This window comes from Biomphalaria glabrata, chromosome 2 (assembly GCF_947242115.1).
Source record: "Biomphalaria glabrata chromosome 2, xgBioGlab47.1, whole genome shotgun sequence".
NCBI classification, from domain to species: Eukaryota; Metazoa; Mollusca; class Gastropoda; family Planorbidae; genus Biomphalaria; species Biomphalaria glabrata.
In genome coordinates this window covers 56,541,632-56,558,472 of record NC_074712.1, presented here as the reverse complement: position 1 = coordinate 56,558,472, position 16,841 = coordinate 56,541,632, and the positions used below count along the sequence as shown (strand labels likewise).

Genomic DNA, 16,841 nt, shown 5'->3' with positions numbered 1-16,841 from the left:
ACCATTTATAGCTAGAAAAATCTCACTGGACAAAATCAGATGTAGCCAATACCTTATGCATTAAGTGATAGAAGACACGATTACTTTTTTTTATATCTTACAACTTATAAGAAACAGAGATTTTCATGATAACCCAAACAATGTCAAGGACACTAAATTGATCACCGGAGTTGCAAACAAACTTAAAATGGAGTGAGCCATATTTTTAACAATATCTTGATGTATGGCAGTTATCCATTTTGTTTTTAAATGAGCTATTAAGTCATAGAATGAAAGTCAGATGATTTCTTGAATAAAAAATTATTTTGTGCTGTAATCATAAGAGCTTAGAACATTTGATTTGGCAGAGCACAAAAATTATCATATACCTTTAAAAAAAAAACAGCTTATCTACCCTTCATCTATTTTGTACACCAGATACACCAAAAAAGCTAGCAAGTTATAGTGTTTCCAATCTCTAATAATAGCAAAGAATTTGCATGGGACACAAGTTAATTATAGAATGGAACTAGAAAGCAATAAAAAGAACGCTATAGAAGTTACAGAATGTTTAACTAACTTTAGAATAGGATGGTTTGACAATAACGCAGACAAAAGGCACTATTAATATTTGGTAACACATGAAGAAAAGAAATTACAAAAACATAAAGAAATAAATACCAGTAGAGATTTTTTTTTTTAATGGGAAAATGTTAATTTAATTAAAATAGAAGATCTAGTAAAAGAAAGATAATTAAATACCATCTGTAAAATAGCTTGAGGGTTAAGATTTAAATAAAATGTCAAATGAGTTTATTTTCTAATATCATTCTAATTATATTTTGAAATGTTATCAAATCTAAATAAGAATTAAACTTCATTGTTGAAAGGGAAGTAAGTCAATACATTAGAGAGCAAATGAGTTGTTTTATCTTCTAATCTAACCAAGGTTTTATGCTCTTATTTGATTTGCTTTGTTTAATGTCTTAATTATTTCATAAGTATGGGCCTTACATGATAACTTTTCAGTAACTGGTTTACCAAGAATAAGATAAATAGTTTTATTTGATTTCGTTGTTAATAATTGGCATTTTTCTGGGTGGATAAATAAGCTACAATTTGATTTCCATTTCAGAAATTCATCTAATTATCTTTTTAAAATTTCAGTGTAATTCATCTAATTATCTTTTTAAAATTTCGGGCTCTTGTGTTGCGTTTATTTTTCTTTATATTTTGCAATTATCTGCAAATAGTCCAGCTTTTTTTCCCTGAACTAATGCAATTAGGTAAATTTATGTAAATTAGAAACAGTAGTAGTAGTTCATACATTTATTTTTATTTTTGGAGTAAAATTATACTGAACCTAAATTTTGATCAAAAATCACATGTATGCTACAATAATAATAACATTTGTGAAGCTTTACATCTATAATCTTATGTATTATTTGACTAACAGAGAGTAAGAAAATCAAGTAGGAATCAGTGTCTAATTAAAGAAAAATTATTTGATTAACACTAACAGACTGGTGGACCGCTTTATCTGTTATTTCCAAAAATTGCCTCTATACAGGTGGACCGCTTTTTTTGGTATTTGCCTTTTTCATGGAAAAATTGAGTCAGGGTATACAAAAAAACAACCAATTCTAATTAAACCACATGTTTAGCTTTGGTTTAACATAGCAATTTTCTGAACATTTGCAATAAAAATGAACCAGGCATGTAAAAGGTAATAAGCCTAAAGTTGATTACTATTTTAGTTGATTATACTGTTAGGAGTCAAAATTTTGAATAATGTTTTTATTTCCATTGAATAATACTGTTGGAAAGTAAAATTTAGATTTTCATTAGATCTAGAACTTGAAAGATAATAAGTAAAAAGGGCGTGGCCCTCAGGACATAGGGCACAATTTGTTTCAGTGTAGGTAGGGTTAAGTTGTTCAGTCTTTAAGGGTGTGAAAGAAAAATTGAATGTATTCTGCTTAGAATTAGAATAAATTGATTTTTCAATGAAACAATGAACTTACATCAGAAAAAAAAATTTACAAGTTTCTTACCAAGTTCAGTTATGATAGGAATACTGGTACCAGAATGCAATCTTGAAACACCTAAAACAAAACAAACAATAACGTGAGAATGTACTTTTATCATTTTAAAACTAAAAGCATTTACTTTTAAAGATCTTTGTGCTTTATCTATTGTATATTTTCAATGCTAACACATATTTAGTGTAAAAAAAAAACTGTAGATAACTTGACAAGGTCAAAAGATTAATTCAACAATTTTGTGTAATAATATTCTTTTTTGCACGCTTCAAAAATTTCGTTTTTAAAAGTTATTACATACTCCACAAAACAAATAGTTGATTTCAGTGAATTTCAAAATTTTATAATAATCATAAATAAGCTATAAGAATATAAGAGATTTAAAAAAAAAATTATATTTAACTGCATTAGTTGAATAAAACCATAAGACCTTGAAACTGAAGACACAAGTTTCATAGCCTAGAAGAAATTTTCATTAGCTTTGGACTATGTTGTGTCTAATCCTGACCTTTTTAGGGGAGATTAAAGTTACTAACTGTCCATATAACAGAGTAAATTAAATGTTTTGGATCCCCCTCCCCAAAATTCTTTTACTGCTACATATTATAAGCATAGAAAAATGTACCAACCACTTCGTACTCTATCACCGTCATCAAATGTCATTGCTTTTATGTTTAGTGAACAGAGAATAGCTTCTTTATCAACCAAATTTGGATCATCTGAATTTCGATCTTTTGAAGACACAATTACACACATATCACAAAGATTAACATTAACTGCACGTAAATTGGCACGATTTAGAGGAGAGCCCTGAAAAAAAACAACAACATCTGTTTACACAAAACAAAACAAAATTAATATAATGATAACTCATGAAGCAATTCTATCTTTTCTTAAAAAATACAGACGTTATTTCCATAAAGAAGATGATTACATCCTATGGGTGTCCCTAGGTCAATCTAGTCTTGCTTGCTTATCAATGACTCAAACTCTGCCAAGTCACTGGTTTTTCTGGCAGATTCAGGCTACCCATTCCATGCTCTAAGAGCACTTGGGAAGATAAAGGAGTATTTGTTAAAATTGTCCTAGCATAATGGAACAAGTAATGTGCCTTTATCATTGTGTCTTATGAGTATTTTATTAGGTTTTGATTTTGTATTTGAAGATTATGGTTCAGTGTTTTAAGTATAATTGCTACTTTACTTGTAAGTCTTCTATCCTGAACAGTCTCTAAATTTAATGATATTACTAAAAGTGTTACTTTAATCAAGTGTAAATATTAATTTGTTATGAATCTCACAGTTCTATTTTGTGTTTCTTGAGTTGAGGGGTCCCTAATAGAGGATGCATATTCTAATATTGGCCTAAACAAGGTTAAAAAGACATTTTAGTTTTATGTTGAGTTTTAAAAATTTCTTTAAAAAAAAAACAATTAATACTTTATTTGATTTTTTAAATAATTTCATCAATATGGGAATTATAACACCTAGGTATTTGGAGTTTTTACTTAGTGTAACTTGTTTAACATAATAAGATTAGTAGTATTTTTTTGTTTTAGTTTTTTTTTGTTTATTCTTAATAATTATAATAATAACATTTTCTGGGTGGAAAGACATGCTCCAATTTATTACCATTTCTGTAATTCATCTAATTCTCTTTGTAAAATTTTTTTATCTTGTGTTTTTTTTATGTTCTATACATTATCCAATCATCTGCAAATTGTTTGACTCTAGTTACTGAAGTAATGGAATTTGATAAATCAATTATGTAAATTAGAAATAGGATTTATGCATGGTTTCTAAATAATTTGACAATTTAACAATGTAATAAAAACTACTTGAACTTCAAATTTTTGAAAATGAAAAATTTCTGTGTATGGAAATGAATGAAAATATTTCTTTGGAAGCTACAAAAAAAACTAATGCTAGTCTTCAGTAATTTCATTTTTTTTTAAATTTCAAATATTTATGTAGGTGGCAGTATAAAACTTTAGATGCTCTTTGATGCTAACAGTTTTTCAACTCTTCTGGTTTTTACTTCTAATGTGTTGTTTAAATTTATCATTGAAGTTATCATGATCTGCAAAGTCTGAAAGAATACTGAGTGTGTGTTTCCTATATTATGATATATTTGATACTTTTTATTAATTTATTGAACTCTTGAATGAATAGGGCCTACATGAGGAAAACCTGAAGACATATAGTCTGTTTAAGATAAAGACTCTCTAGTTCTTTCATCATCATCATCACTCCTTTGAGTTTCTCATGGAACATAGGGCCTCGACAAAAACATGCCACTCTCCACGGTCTCTTGCTAGTTTTTTTTTATGGTTTCCCAGCTCTTCCCGGTCTTCTCTGCTTCTTCAAGTACACTGCGTCGCCGTGTTCTTTTTGGTCTCATCTGCGTCTTGTTTCCTGCAGGTTCCACTCTAAGGCCTGCCTAGCTGTGTTGCTGGTATTTTTTTCCAAGGGTGTGACCAATCCATCTCCAATTCCTCTCTTAAGATCTGCACTTTTATATTTTCCTGTCCACTCATCTCCCACAGTTTGGTGTTTCCTACTTTGTCATACCAGTGTATTTTTAGGATATTTCTCAGGCATCTGTTGATGAAGGTCTGTATTTTTTTTGTTGTGGCTTCAGTTGTTCTCCATGTTTCAGAATCATACAGTAGGACAGCCTTGACATTAGAGTTAAAGATTCTTAGTTTAGTCTTGTTTGAGATGTGAGGAGATTTCCAGGTTGGTTTTAGCTGTATAAATGTCTGACGCACTAGATTTATATAGCATTTAAGGTCTTCATCTGTTCCACCTGATATACTGACTACACTCCCAAGGTATATAAAATTTTCTACCTGGTCTATTGTCTGAGAATCCAGTACTGTGTCTCCAATTTGTTTATAGTTTACTTTAAGTAATTTAGTTCTTTAACCAAATCTAAATTATTTTCTTTTTAAAATTTAAAAAATTATAATGGTCAAACTAGAGTTTTACCAGGAGCTAGTAATTCTTTCCCCAACGATATTCAACAACTGTCAAATTTCTAAGAAAATTGTTAGAGCTGTTTTTGAGAATTGCGTTAAGCCACCCATATGGTTTTGCCCACTCCAAAAGTGTGACTTGAATATTGTAAAAAATATTGTAAAAAATCAATAACTTTATAATATAAAATATTAATTTTATTTACCGGTAAAATGGAAAGTTTCGGGAAATTCTGTAAAGTTTTCCATTCTCTATGAAGATATTCTAAACTGCCAATGATAACAATGTGTTTTAATTCATCATAGCTGAAGTTACTGGCTCGCAAAGGCATAACTAAGTTCCTTAACCCAATCAGTGGAGAACTGGGATCAGCAAACAGACAGACAACAACATGTTTATGTAGTCTGCTATATGCAGCTTGGCTACGATCCTGTAATTAGAATAGGTAAACTAAAATGTTAAGAGAAACATTTAAATAAAAAGCAATTAGCTTATATACCAAACTATTTTAATTATATAAGCTAATTGCTTTTGTAATTGCAATAAATCTGGACTGTTTTATTTTTTAAATTAATAGGTCAAATTATCTTTAAAATGCAGTTGTAACACTACCTACTTTTATTTTTTTTTAATATGGACAATAATAATAGCATCAGCTAAGACTTCAAACCTAACAAAAATCTTCAGAAACCTATAATATATAACAAGATTCTTGTTACTAGTCAGTTGATAGTACTGCTATAGACGAACCCGTAACAGTAAAGACACAGTCTGGTAGACTACAATGAAATTTTGTTTCCCCTTAATAATAATATTAATAAAATGATATAAATAATAAAAATATAAATAATAATAGTTCCTACATATTGCTTTTGTAGTCTTAAATAAATCCAGTAAACCTGGCCATATATATATATATATATATGCACAACAAATCCAGAAAATTAACAAGAAAATCAAATGTAAATGATGTATTAAAATGTATCTCTTCTAATGAAAAGATGAACATATATTTTTTACTATAATTTATCAGCTATGTGTAGATACAGGATTTCATTCAGGAAATAAAGGGCCTTGATTTGACAAGAGGCTGAAATTTAAAACAATCTTTAGAGGGTATATAGTATTTTGGCATATTGGCACAATTTAGGCCATGTCTTGCCCATCTTTAGAAGGCCTAGTTGTATTAAGTTCCAATTCAATTTCTGTATTTTACTTCCCTTGCCTCAAAAGCCATTTTGAAACCCCTCCCGTATGAAAAAAATAATTGTGAATGAAATTATTACCAGTAGAGTGTCATTGAGTGGTCTATCAGGACACCAGTGAAACATTCCAGTGGAGTCAAATTTGATGTCATCTTCTTGTTCTTCCTTTTCTTTTAGAATTGGTGTCTGCCTGGTGAGAGTTGTGAGGTAACAAACAAGAACCACTCAGTTGCTTACAGAGAAAAACTTTTTAATTGTTAACAACCTTTGCTTGTTTCATTTTGGCAATTATAAAAAAATTATTGATAACATTGTAAATGGAAATCTAGAAAATGCAGGGACTCCAAAGAAAAAATAACATTTACAAAGATCTAAGTCATCTATAACAAACCATAGAGCATTGTTTTGAAAGGTTAAAAAAAATTTGATACACATTTCAATACAATATGTACCTCATGACTGAAATAAAAAAGGAAATTCTTTTTTTTGGTTGTTGTTTAAATGAGTTCAACAAAAACATCAGAAATACCAATTTCAAACTCAATGAAACAACAAAAATGTACTTAGTAAACACACAAAATGTCTCAAAACGTGAGACTTCATATATTTCTGCCAGGCCATAGTTCACACTGACATTTTTTGTATTTATGTATTATATATTAAGAGATGCTAAAAACTCATTTACACAGAAAAAACAAAACAAAACAAACATGGTTAGATTAGTAGTGACAGCATAAACCAAAATAAAATTGGAAAACAGAAAGAAATGAGATAGAAAACTTGGTGAATTGCAAGGTTGAGATGTAAACAGTATGTCACTCAACATATGACAGAATATACATCTATTTGCATGGATATTTATAGCAGTGTTAAAAAGAAATGATAAAGCCCTTTTAATGTCATGCTTCAGAAAGATATTTGCAAAGAATTGTATGAGAAGGAGCTACAACTATCAATTATAATTTCTAAACCAAAGCATACCATTGAACAGGCAAAATAGAAAGGATCTATCTAGTTTTACAAAGAAAGACATTAATACAGAATCTTTATGTTGACCAAATAAAGTCCAATCCCAAGACTATCTCAACTAATCTACAACTAATTTAAAAGCCTGAAAAAATACAAGCAAGGAATATTCATCTTATAGATTATAGACATTACTTTAAAAAAGAAGATGATAACGATCTACGCATTATTTCATGTCTCAAAGTAGTCTTGAATGTTAATTAGTGACTTTTTTAGAATTAGTAAACTCTGCTTAGTCACAGGTTTTCTTGGCTGACTCAGGCAAACCATTCCATTCAATTTGTCCTAGCCTATGGAATAAGAAATTTGCCTCTATCTTTGTGTCTTTCTGAGAAATGTATTACTTTTTTTTTAATTTGTAAATTATATCTGCCAGAATGATATAGACTTCTATAATGGAATATCAAAGAAAACCACTATTCTCAGCTCTTTTCAGGCACTCATATCTTTGCCAACCAAAGCACTGATTAGTGCAAATTAAATCAATAAGAAAAAAAAATTACAATGATTCGAGGTAATTTATCAATGATTGGAGCTAACACTAACATTAAAAAACGATTTTAAAATGTCTTCTCAATGCAATAATTATTTTTAATAAGAAAAATAACAGCTAAACAAAAAGAGCAAACAACATTTTTTTTCAGTCTAACTCATTTGAAACTTTTAAGAGTAAATTCTAATTCTAAACTGAAGAAAAAAAGGTACTCCAAGAGCTATGTTTGAGTCTAGAAAAATATTAATAGTCATAATCTTTAGAAATGCAATAGTCACTTGACAACAAACTCTTTAAAGAGCTCTTGGAATACAAGCTAGCTGTTAGCAATAGAATACTATGTTGAAATGGCATATACTAGTACCTGAAAGTTGGGCTTTCTAAGAAATCATTTATCACTCTGATAGAAATAGAAATGATAGTTTTACTAGCGTTTCCTACCCAACCTACAAAAATCCAAAATCTGCAAAATCATTTTTCCACCTAATTCCTGTTATCATAAAAATTATGCTACTAAATTTTTAAAATTTATTTTGCAATTCCTCATATATTCTTTTACTTCTTTAAAAAGATAAAGGAAATGACATCTTCACATAGAAAACGATCCCCACAATATTTTGCAAGCAGCAGTCATCTTTTTATGAAATACTTTTTTTTAATTTAACCACATTTATAGCAGGTTATGGGGCAGATGTTTCTCATAGATTGCAAGGTCTGAAAGGGAAACTTTACTTTTTACTTTTATAGCAGGTTAATTTATATATATTAATCAACATATTAAAATGTGTTTTTTGATGAAAAATTGATATCCTTTTTGAAGAAAAGAGAAAGAAATGAGAAATGTAATGTTTACATTGTTTAGTCAAGGAATCAATTACTTTTTAATAGCATTAGAAAGCTGTTTTATTTACTTTCACTGGATCAAATATATATTATATCTACATGGACTTATATTACATTTTAATTTGTCTACAGTTGTAGATTTTTATCAATGCTTCAATGCTATACATGATAATAGGTACCAACCAAGAACTACACTAACAATATCATCGATCAAGAACCACACCAATTATAGAAAGACCAATCACCAACAAAGAACTATAAAAATAATATAAAAACCAATTTCTTAAATGACTGAAAATAAAAAGAGCTGATTACTTAAAAGAATGTTGAAGAATATAGGTGAGAAAATAGTGTAACAAGAGACATCACCTTGAAAGAATGTCAAAGAATATAGAGGTGAAAGCATTTTATGACAAAAACCCATGAGGCAGGTGTCAGAAGATGGCTAGGTGAAACAGAGATAGATCTACATCTTGGACCTTTGGACTTGCCATAAACTACTGGTACATAAAGTTGTTCATCAGAGATCTCTTTATCGAGAGGCAATCCTACTCAGATTGTTGTTCCAACAAGCAAATACATAGAGTGCAACACATGCATAAATACATGTCTACGATCGTATCTGTAGTAGGTTGTTTCGACAGAAAGTCATTGACCTACGTATCTGGTGATGGTGGAGAAAGGTTTATAATGAGATGTTCATAAAGCTTTCCAATGTACATTTCACAACCACACAGCCAACTATATGAGATATAAAGACCCACATGTATGTGGGTAGCGTGGTCGAGAGGCTAAGTACGCTTGAACTTGCCTTGGCTACCTATACAGTGCCTAAAGGCAGCACGGAAACCCTCCCAGATACCCCCCTTCCCCCACAAATGAGATTGGACGATAGCGCTCTGAGCATGCTATAAGCATGAAAGTAGCGCTATATAAAAGCTAAAAGTATTATGACAATAGTTTCCATTTTACTATGTTTGTAAGTAATTTTACTATGTTTATAAATAAATTAATATGTATAAACTCTGCACCTTTGTATACCTGCACAGCTGCTATTCATTTATAAAAACTTCACTGCAGGTTATATGCGCATAAATACGGTAATACATTTTTTTAAATGAAAAGAATATTTTTTTAATGTTACATTAACATACATGTCATCTTAAGAAAACTTGTCAGCTGTATGACTTATGTGTTAATTGCCTATTTTGTAGGCAATACTTTCTCAATGTCAGGATGATACTATTTAGATTAAGCTTAAAGAGAGATAAATGACACATTAGTGGATTGATATATGTTTTAGCTCTATGATAGAATGCACTAAAAGTGTTATGCTTAATGAAATAATCTCAGCAAGTTCAGTACAGAAGTACCCCAAAGATCAGTTCTAGGCCAAGAGCTGTTTACAATGTATCCACAAAGCAGTTCTTCTTCTTCTTCATCGTTCTCATTATGTTGAAGTGTTCATATGACTAGACCAATACATGAGATGAACTGCGCAGTGGTTTCCAAATCAGGGAGCTCTCCATATAGTTTTCTTTCTATTGGGGTGATTTGGGGCCAATGTCTTATACAGGCCTCTTGGTAGAGAGAGCAGTTTTGGAGGACGTGGTCGGCATTTTCTGGTGATACTCCACATGGGCAGATTTCACTGGTTCCAATTTTGAGCTTCCGGTACATGTGTTGTCGCATTCTGTTGTGTCCGGTCCTGAGTCAAAAGTTTAGACGTCGGTCTTGTGGGGATAGCTTATAGTAAGCGTCATCTTTCTTGTGATCACAAAGCAGTGTTATACCAGAAGCATAAGTTGTGTGATGCCTCAGCTACAATAAAGGTCCAGCCTCTGGCAATTAATATTATTGGAGCTGTCCTAGGTGTGAGCATCTGGTTGATCAACACTAAACTCAAGATGAATGAGGATAGGAGGGAATTCATTCAAACCTGCACTTAGAACAATATTACGAAGCTGGAGTCTTAACTCACTGAAATTGAATTATAAGTTTACTTTGTAATCTTGAGTTGTTTTTTGAACCCAACTTTTGATGCTTACATTGATCAGCTCTGCATGTTTGTTTTATCTGCAGCTGCATAGATCTGGTGAAATTCAGCAACTGTGTAAACAAAAAGGCTTGCTGTTGCGTTTGTTTTTTACTGGATTGACTACCGCAATGTTACATAAAGTAGCAGGTATTACTGAGTCACCAAGCTGTAGCAAATTTAGAACACTGCAAGAATAGTTCTACACAAGCCAAGACACAATTCTTCTACTACTCTCATGCAGCATTGACTCCTGTGAGTTGATTACAAGGTGACCATTTTATAATGATGAAATAACATTGTGCCTTTTTGAACTAATCATTTCGTAATGCCCATAAAAAATCACAGCATTCCATGTGCTGCACTTTTGCCTAAAAACTTACATTTTGAGGGCCAGTTATGTATATAAACCAAAGGTTTCAAACTGCCTTCTTATTTAGATCAATAGATCACATGCTTCACTTGGTTCAAGAATAATAATAGGATCTACCCGTCCAAACTAAATGTTTAATGTTAGCTGTTCCATGTTTTTTATGTTCTCAAAGCCCCTTAAGACTATTATTAATTAAATTATTATTTCCAATTTAATTTTTTAGTCTAAATTTTTCAGAATTATTATTTATGAAATGCTAATTTTATAAATATTTTTATAAAAATTAGATATGTAGCAAAAAACATTTTTAACTTTAAAAAAATCAAACTAAAATTGTTTTATAATTTAGCGTATAAAAAAAAATCTTAACTAAATAAAATATTTTGTTTACGCTTGAAGTAACAGTATTGATAAGGCAGTGTTAATGAGAGTTCTAAAAAAGTTAAGTTAAGTTGCTATTTAGTGACGAGTGAACACTTCCAGAAAGACACAGTTGTCCAAATTGGGTGGGTTTGTGCAAATGACTGTGAGTGAATGAAAAGTAGGAAATCTGGAGAGAGCAACATACAATTGTTCATGACTGAAAACAGGTTTTGGAAGATACAGGCATATCTTTTTGAAAGTTTGGAGAGATAGACAATGATAACCTATAAACATCACTAAAAAAAAAAGAAAAAAGTTTTTACTTACTTAAATTTAGGAATCAGGTGGGTCAAATTTGTTGCCCTAAAAAAAAGAAGTTAGAAACAGCAACATAAAAAGTGATTTTTTTGTTTTAGATTTGATGACTATATCTTAACTTTACAATGAAAAGATATTTCTCATTTCCTTTCATTTATACTAAGGATTTTGATTTCAATATTTTTTTAAAGTAAATAATAATAACAAAAAGGATTGTTTATTAAAACAAAAAGAAAGTTGCCTCCAAAGCTTCTCTAACACTAAGAAAAAAAAAAAATGGAATTAAAAAAAAATGAAAGCTACAATTGTCTAGCAAAGATAAAGATACAACAAACTTACTTGCCCTGTATGCTCTCTGAGTTGGAAGTTTGCAGATCATTTATTAACTTTATACTGCCTTTGAAATAAAAAAACAACAAAAAACAAAACAACAGAAAATGAATTCAAGTAATAATTTAAAATGTAAAAAAAGTGCAATTAGATGATATAAAATTATATAGAACTAGTCGACCGGCAGCGTAGCATACGCCGCTATTTTGCAGGGCAGGCCTTAGGCCACTGCAACCTATGCAACCACAGTGGGCCCCGCACTTTTATAGAACACGCACTTTCATAGGACCCAAACTAATTCAAGGTGTATAAATTAAACTATTTTATAACTTAAAACAGATTTTCCGCTCCCTCCTGTCAATTTACCAGGAGCTCCTGGAAATCTCCCGAAATTGCAAAAGATACGAAAAGTCCTTAAAATATACGGAATATATAGAAAAAAATTGTCATTTTGGGGTGTCATTCAATATGGATAACGCCAATCCTACGCGCGATAAATAAAAACGCCATTATGCATTAGACCTAATTGTGTAATCTGGTGAAAGAAGCTTCTGGGGCGTCAAACTAATGAAGAATTACTTGAGGTCAACAATTCTCAAAGATAGATTGAAACATTTAGTAATTCTTGCTATTGAGCGTGATCTATGTAGGAAACAGAATTATTATGATATACTGTATGACTTTGCTACATGCAAGGCTTGTAAAGTAATTCTGTACGTAGTAAAGAATGAATAAAATGTATAGCCAAATTAATTTTCTAATACAAAGTCTTAAATTTCACTTATTCGCTTCCCTACCCAAACTTGGCCCTGCGAAATCCGTTTCGCATAGGGCCCCACAATGATTAAGTCCAGCCCTGCTATTTAGTGACGGGAGAATATACATAGTAGATTAGTTGTTCTCTTTCCATGACTTCTTGGTCACAATGGTTAAGTCCAGCGCTGCTATTTAGTGTTTGTAAAATGTTTGTTTGTAAAATGTTTTACATGTTTCGGATGTTCCTTCAGAGTTGAAGATAGTTTACTTCTTAGTCCAAACCTCCCGCAGGACGAGGGGGGGGGGGGGGAGCGGGCAGGGTTTGACAGTCCAGCGCGCAAACCGCAAGACCAGGGAGTCATCCGTGAATACTACTTGTTCTTCCCCCGCCCCCTCTTGTTTTTTCAAGGGATAACTCTATCCGCAGTAATAAGAGAGTGATCTTTCCTTTACTTCTTGCTTCTCATCCAAACTGTTGAGGGAAGAAGAGAATTATATATATAGATGTAGGCACCACTTTCCAATGAAGTTTTCTTTTTAAACCCAACTTTGCATTGGGCTGATTTATTTCCTTTGGACTGTCAAAACTATTTTTAAAACCCCACTTTGCATAGGGATAATCAATTAAAAAACTTTTTATTGCTTTCTGAATGAATATTACACTGCATTATGAACTTATATTAAGATAAAACTTGATTGAAACATTAAAAATAATGAACAAAAATGTACTATGACACGAAGATGCATTTGTAATAAAAAAAAATTTGAGGCAAAATATTTACATAATTATTCTTACTGGATTTTGCTGCTTCATTAGAAGTGGCATTAGACTCTTTGTTTTGAAGCTCTGTAATTTAAAAACAAATAACACTGTACACAAAAAGTTTATAATTTGAAATTTTTCTAAATCCAAATAAAATTACTTTCAAAACAAGACATTTGTAAAGAAATTCTTGTAATAACTTTCACAAAATGTAATAGAAAAAGACAAATATGATTGTAAAATTTACCTGCGAAGATTTTTCTTAACACTTGATCAACTGAAATTTGAAACAAAAACATAATATTGTTAGAATGCATGCTTTTAAAACAATTAAACTTAAAAATAATGATTCTGGATCATGCAAATTAAAATGTATTTGATACAATGAGAGCCTATCATAGTTTTAGAAATTATTTTTGTTTTTGAAATATATAATACATATTTGCTTTGATACATATATTTTGTTAATGGAAAAAAATACTTTGTTACTGTACATATCTGACAAGTCTTGATATTATGAAGGAAAAAATGGCATTTCACAAAAGTAATGAGAAAATGGTGTGCATTAACTTGTCTTTATAATGATGTAAATAATTTTAAAATTTAGCTTTAATAGCTGAGTGCCCTTGCTCACTACATCCTTAACTCAGGGATGCTGTGGAGAGTCACTTAAACTTCTCAAACATTCCATCAGATGTCAATCTTAGTAGCTTGTTAATTTAGAAGTATTTCAGTGCAGTTATCTTAGCAGATCGCTATGCTTGTTGTCTCTACAATACTAAGGATAATCTTAGCCAAACATTCCAAACACTGCAATATCTTCCCAGCATTAAAGGTAATGGGGATAATTTATCAAAATTAGGGTGTTATCAAGACCTAATGCAGAGTTGTGTAACAAAAATTCTTATGCAAAATCTAGAATAGAATGTAAGCTATGAATACATGATTACAAGCAGAATTATATAATAAAATGGGGAGCATTCAATTCAATGTTAAAACTACTTACGAGGCTTACACTTGCATTTCTTAATTAATTTTATATCTTCTATATCCTCATGGCAATTTTTGCAATAGTAAAATGCTCTAGAAAAAAAAATAAAACATTAGACAGTGAGAATTTTAATTACTATATTAATTTATTTTATCTTAAAAACTACAAATGTTCCTTCCAAAAAGAACTGAATTATATCCTATTTGTATCCATACTAATACATTTTTGTTCTAGCAGAGACAGAAAACAGATGAGAAATGGAATTTAGAATATGAGTTGCAGAGGAATGAAAATTCCAAAATGTTTGAATTTACTGTCTGGAAATAAAAGCACACTTCGATGTTTTTTCTCATTCTTAGTCTATAACTTTAAATATAAAAGTAATAAGAAAGTTACTTTAAGAATAGTATTTTATATTTGATAAAATGAAACATGATAGTTACGTATTTCTCTTCTAGCTGTGTCACAATGTAATAAGTTGGATGGGTAAGAATTTTATGGCAGATAAACTGTGAGCAAGCTATTCGGCCTCAACGGGGTGCTCATGTGGAAGCGACCATTAGAGGAAGTGGTTAGGCTAAATGAATAGCAAAACAAAACTCTTGTGGGAGTGTCCAAGGAAACACGAGTGGTCCCACTGCAAGGAGCGGAGTTAAAAGAAAGCTCCTACAGTCCTGTCGATAATCCATGCGCCGTTCCTCAAAGGAACGTTACATTAATGGCGAGTCCTGCACGGCCAAGCTTGGTGCAACATAGGAAAATAGCGGAGGTTCCTGGTATACTCGGCCTTTGGCCATGCTTTCTAGCCCATGCGCCTGGAGTGCCAGATATATCAGAAATAGCAATGTTTTACATAGGCATTGACTTGGATCTCTTCCAGACAGAACGGTTGTTCAAACAGGGTTTTTTTTTCAAACCTAGAGCTCGAAGAGCCTTTGGCTCAGCTCTTAGACAATCAAATGATGGCAGATAAATAGGAACAAGTCCAAAGGCATGATGTCAATCTGTAGGACAAATTTGTGCAACTTTTTTCTTTCATTCAAACACATGGTTGGACAACTCTAGGGGCTCTTGACACTTTTGTAGAGTTTTTGTATTTTAAAAAATTATTTTGTATGAGTTTTTTGGCAGGCTTATTTCTTGCTCAAAAGATAGGAGTAAATTGTGTATTTAAAATTGTTCTTGCATGAGTAATTTTGATTTTTTTCACTGATTACACAATTATGTCCCTCTAAATAATTGTCAGTAAATGGCTTTTTTTTTTCCTTCCCTTCACCTGTAGTCTCCAGACCATCCCTGAGGATTTTTCTTTATATGATTGATGGATAAAAAAAAGGGCACATTCAGAATTATGAGACTCTATAGGGGAACAATCGGAAATAGAAGATAAACTTAAACTATGGCAATATTAATTTTCCTGTTTTTTAAAAACAAATCTTTGTTCATTTTAGTAATAGCATTTTTTAAATGTCCAGTTTAGTAGAAAAAAAAAAGGTCATAATGCTGTTATGTTAGTAACTACATCAAGTCTCAACAAACATTACTTATGTCAATAGAATTCAATACTAGTATTTAGTTCTAGATTCACTAATAATTTTACTTTTGACACTAAGTTCAACAAGCATCTGCTACTTTCTCTCTCTCTCAGCATACTTTTATCAAGCTTGACTTGAATAAAACTGAGTCAACTAGTTTGTTTTTTCAGGTGAACATGTAACCAAGATAAATTATTTACTTAAATTAATTTTAAAACCAAAATGTTTCAATTAGTCAAGTATTCTCTCTGTGGCATTTTACGTCTCGAGAGACGATCTTTTCCCTTTGCAACTTCTTGTGTGACTAAAGAGGCCAATCCTTGATACACAGCTGCGACCGCAGGTTGGGCATATATAATCACCAGGTGCCGTTGCATTTTCACCCTTCTTTCTGCTTCTGTTGTGTATGACATCTGCAATCTGTGACCCTTTCTTTATGCTCTCTCTCCATGTGGATCTGACCAGTGCCACCTCTTCCCAGTTGCCAGTGTCGATTTTGAAGAGCTTCATGTCGCGTTTGCATACATCCATATAACGTAAAAGTGGGCGACCAGCGGCTCTCCTGCCTTCTATTAGATCGCCATACAGGATGTCCTGTGGAAGTCAACCTACTGGCATTCTACAAACGTGGCCAAGCCAGCCAAGGCGTCTGCTGCTGATAACAGAGCGGATGTCCTGGCATCCTGCTCTATGTAGCACTTCCTCATTGGTTATCTTATCTTGCCACCTTATTTTAAAGATCCGCCTTAGGCATCGGAGGTGGAAGACATTCAGCTTTTTTTCCTGCCATGAGTAGGTTGACCATGTTTCA

General features: G+C 31.6%; 1 protein-coding gene across 4 annotated transcripts in view; it reads right to left on the bottom strand.

Annotated features, from left to right (window-relative positions):
* LOC106056525 (calcium-activated potassium channel slowpoke-like) overlaps window positions 1-16,841 on the bottom strand; it is a 42,424-nt gene that overhangs the window by 7,437 nt on the left and 18,146 nt on the right. For 3 of the 4 annotated variants that reach the window (XM_056021557.1, XM_056021556.1, XM_056021559.1), the window contains 10 exons: window positions 14,511-14,587; window positions 13,752-13,781; window positions 13,538-13,588; window positions 11,995-12,052; window positions 11,665-11,700; window positions 8,088-8,123; window positions 6,286-6,394; window positions 5,205-5,429; window positions 2,651-2,831; window positions 2,034-2,084 (listed from right to left, as the gene is read on the bottom strand). In XM_056021557.1, coding sequence (XP_055877532.1) covers window positions 2,034-2,084; window positions 2,651-2,831; window positions 5,205-5,429; window positions 6,286-6,394; window positions 8,088-8,123; window positions 11,665-11,700; window positions 11,995-12,052; window positions 13,538-13,588; window positions 13,752-13,781; window positions 14,511-14,587 — 854 coding nt within the window. The remainder of the gene's footprint in view (window positions 1-2,033; window positions 2,085-2,650; window positions 2,832-5,204; window positions 5,430-6,285; window positions 6,395-8,087; window positions 8,124-11,664; window positions 11,701-11,994; window positions 12,053-13,537; window positions 13,589-13,751; window positions 13,782-14,510; window positions 14,588-16,841) is intronic. The other variant, XM_056021558.1, reaches the window with a different exon arrangement.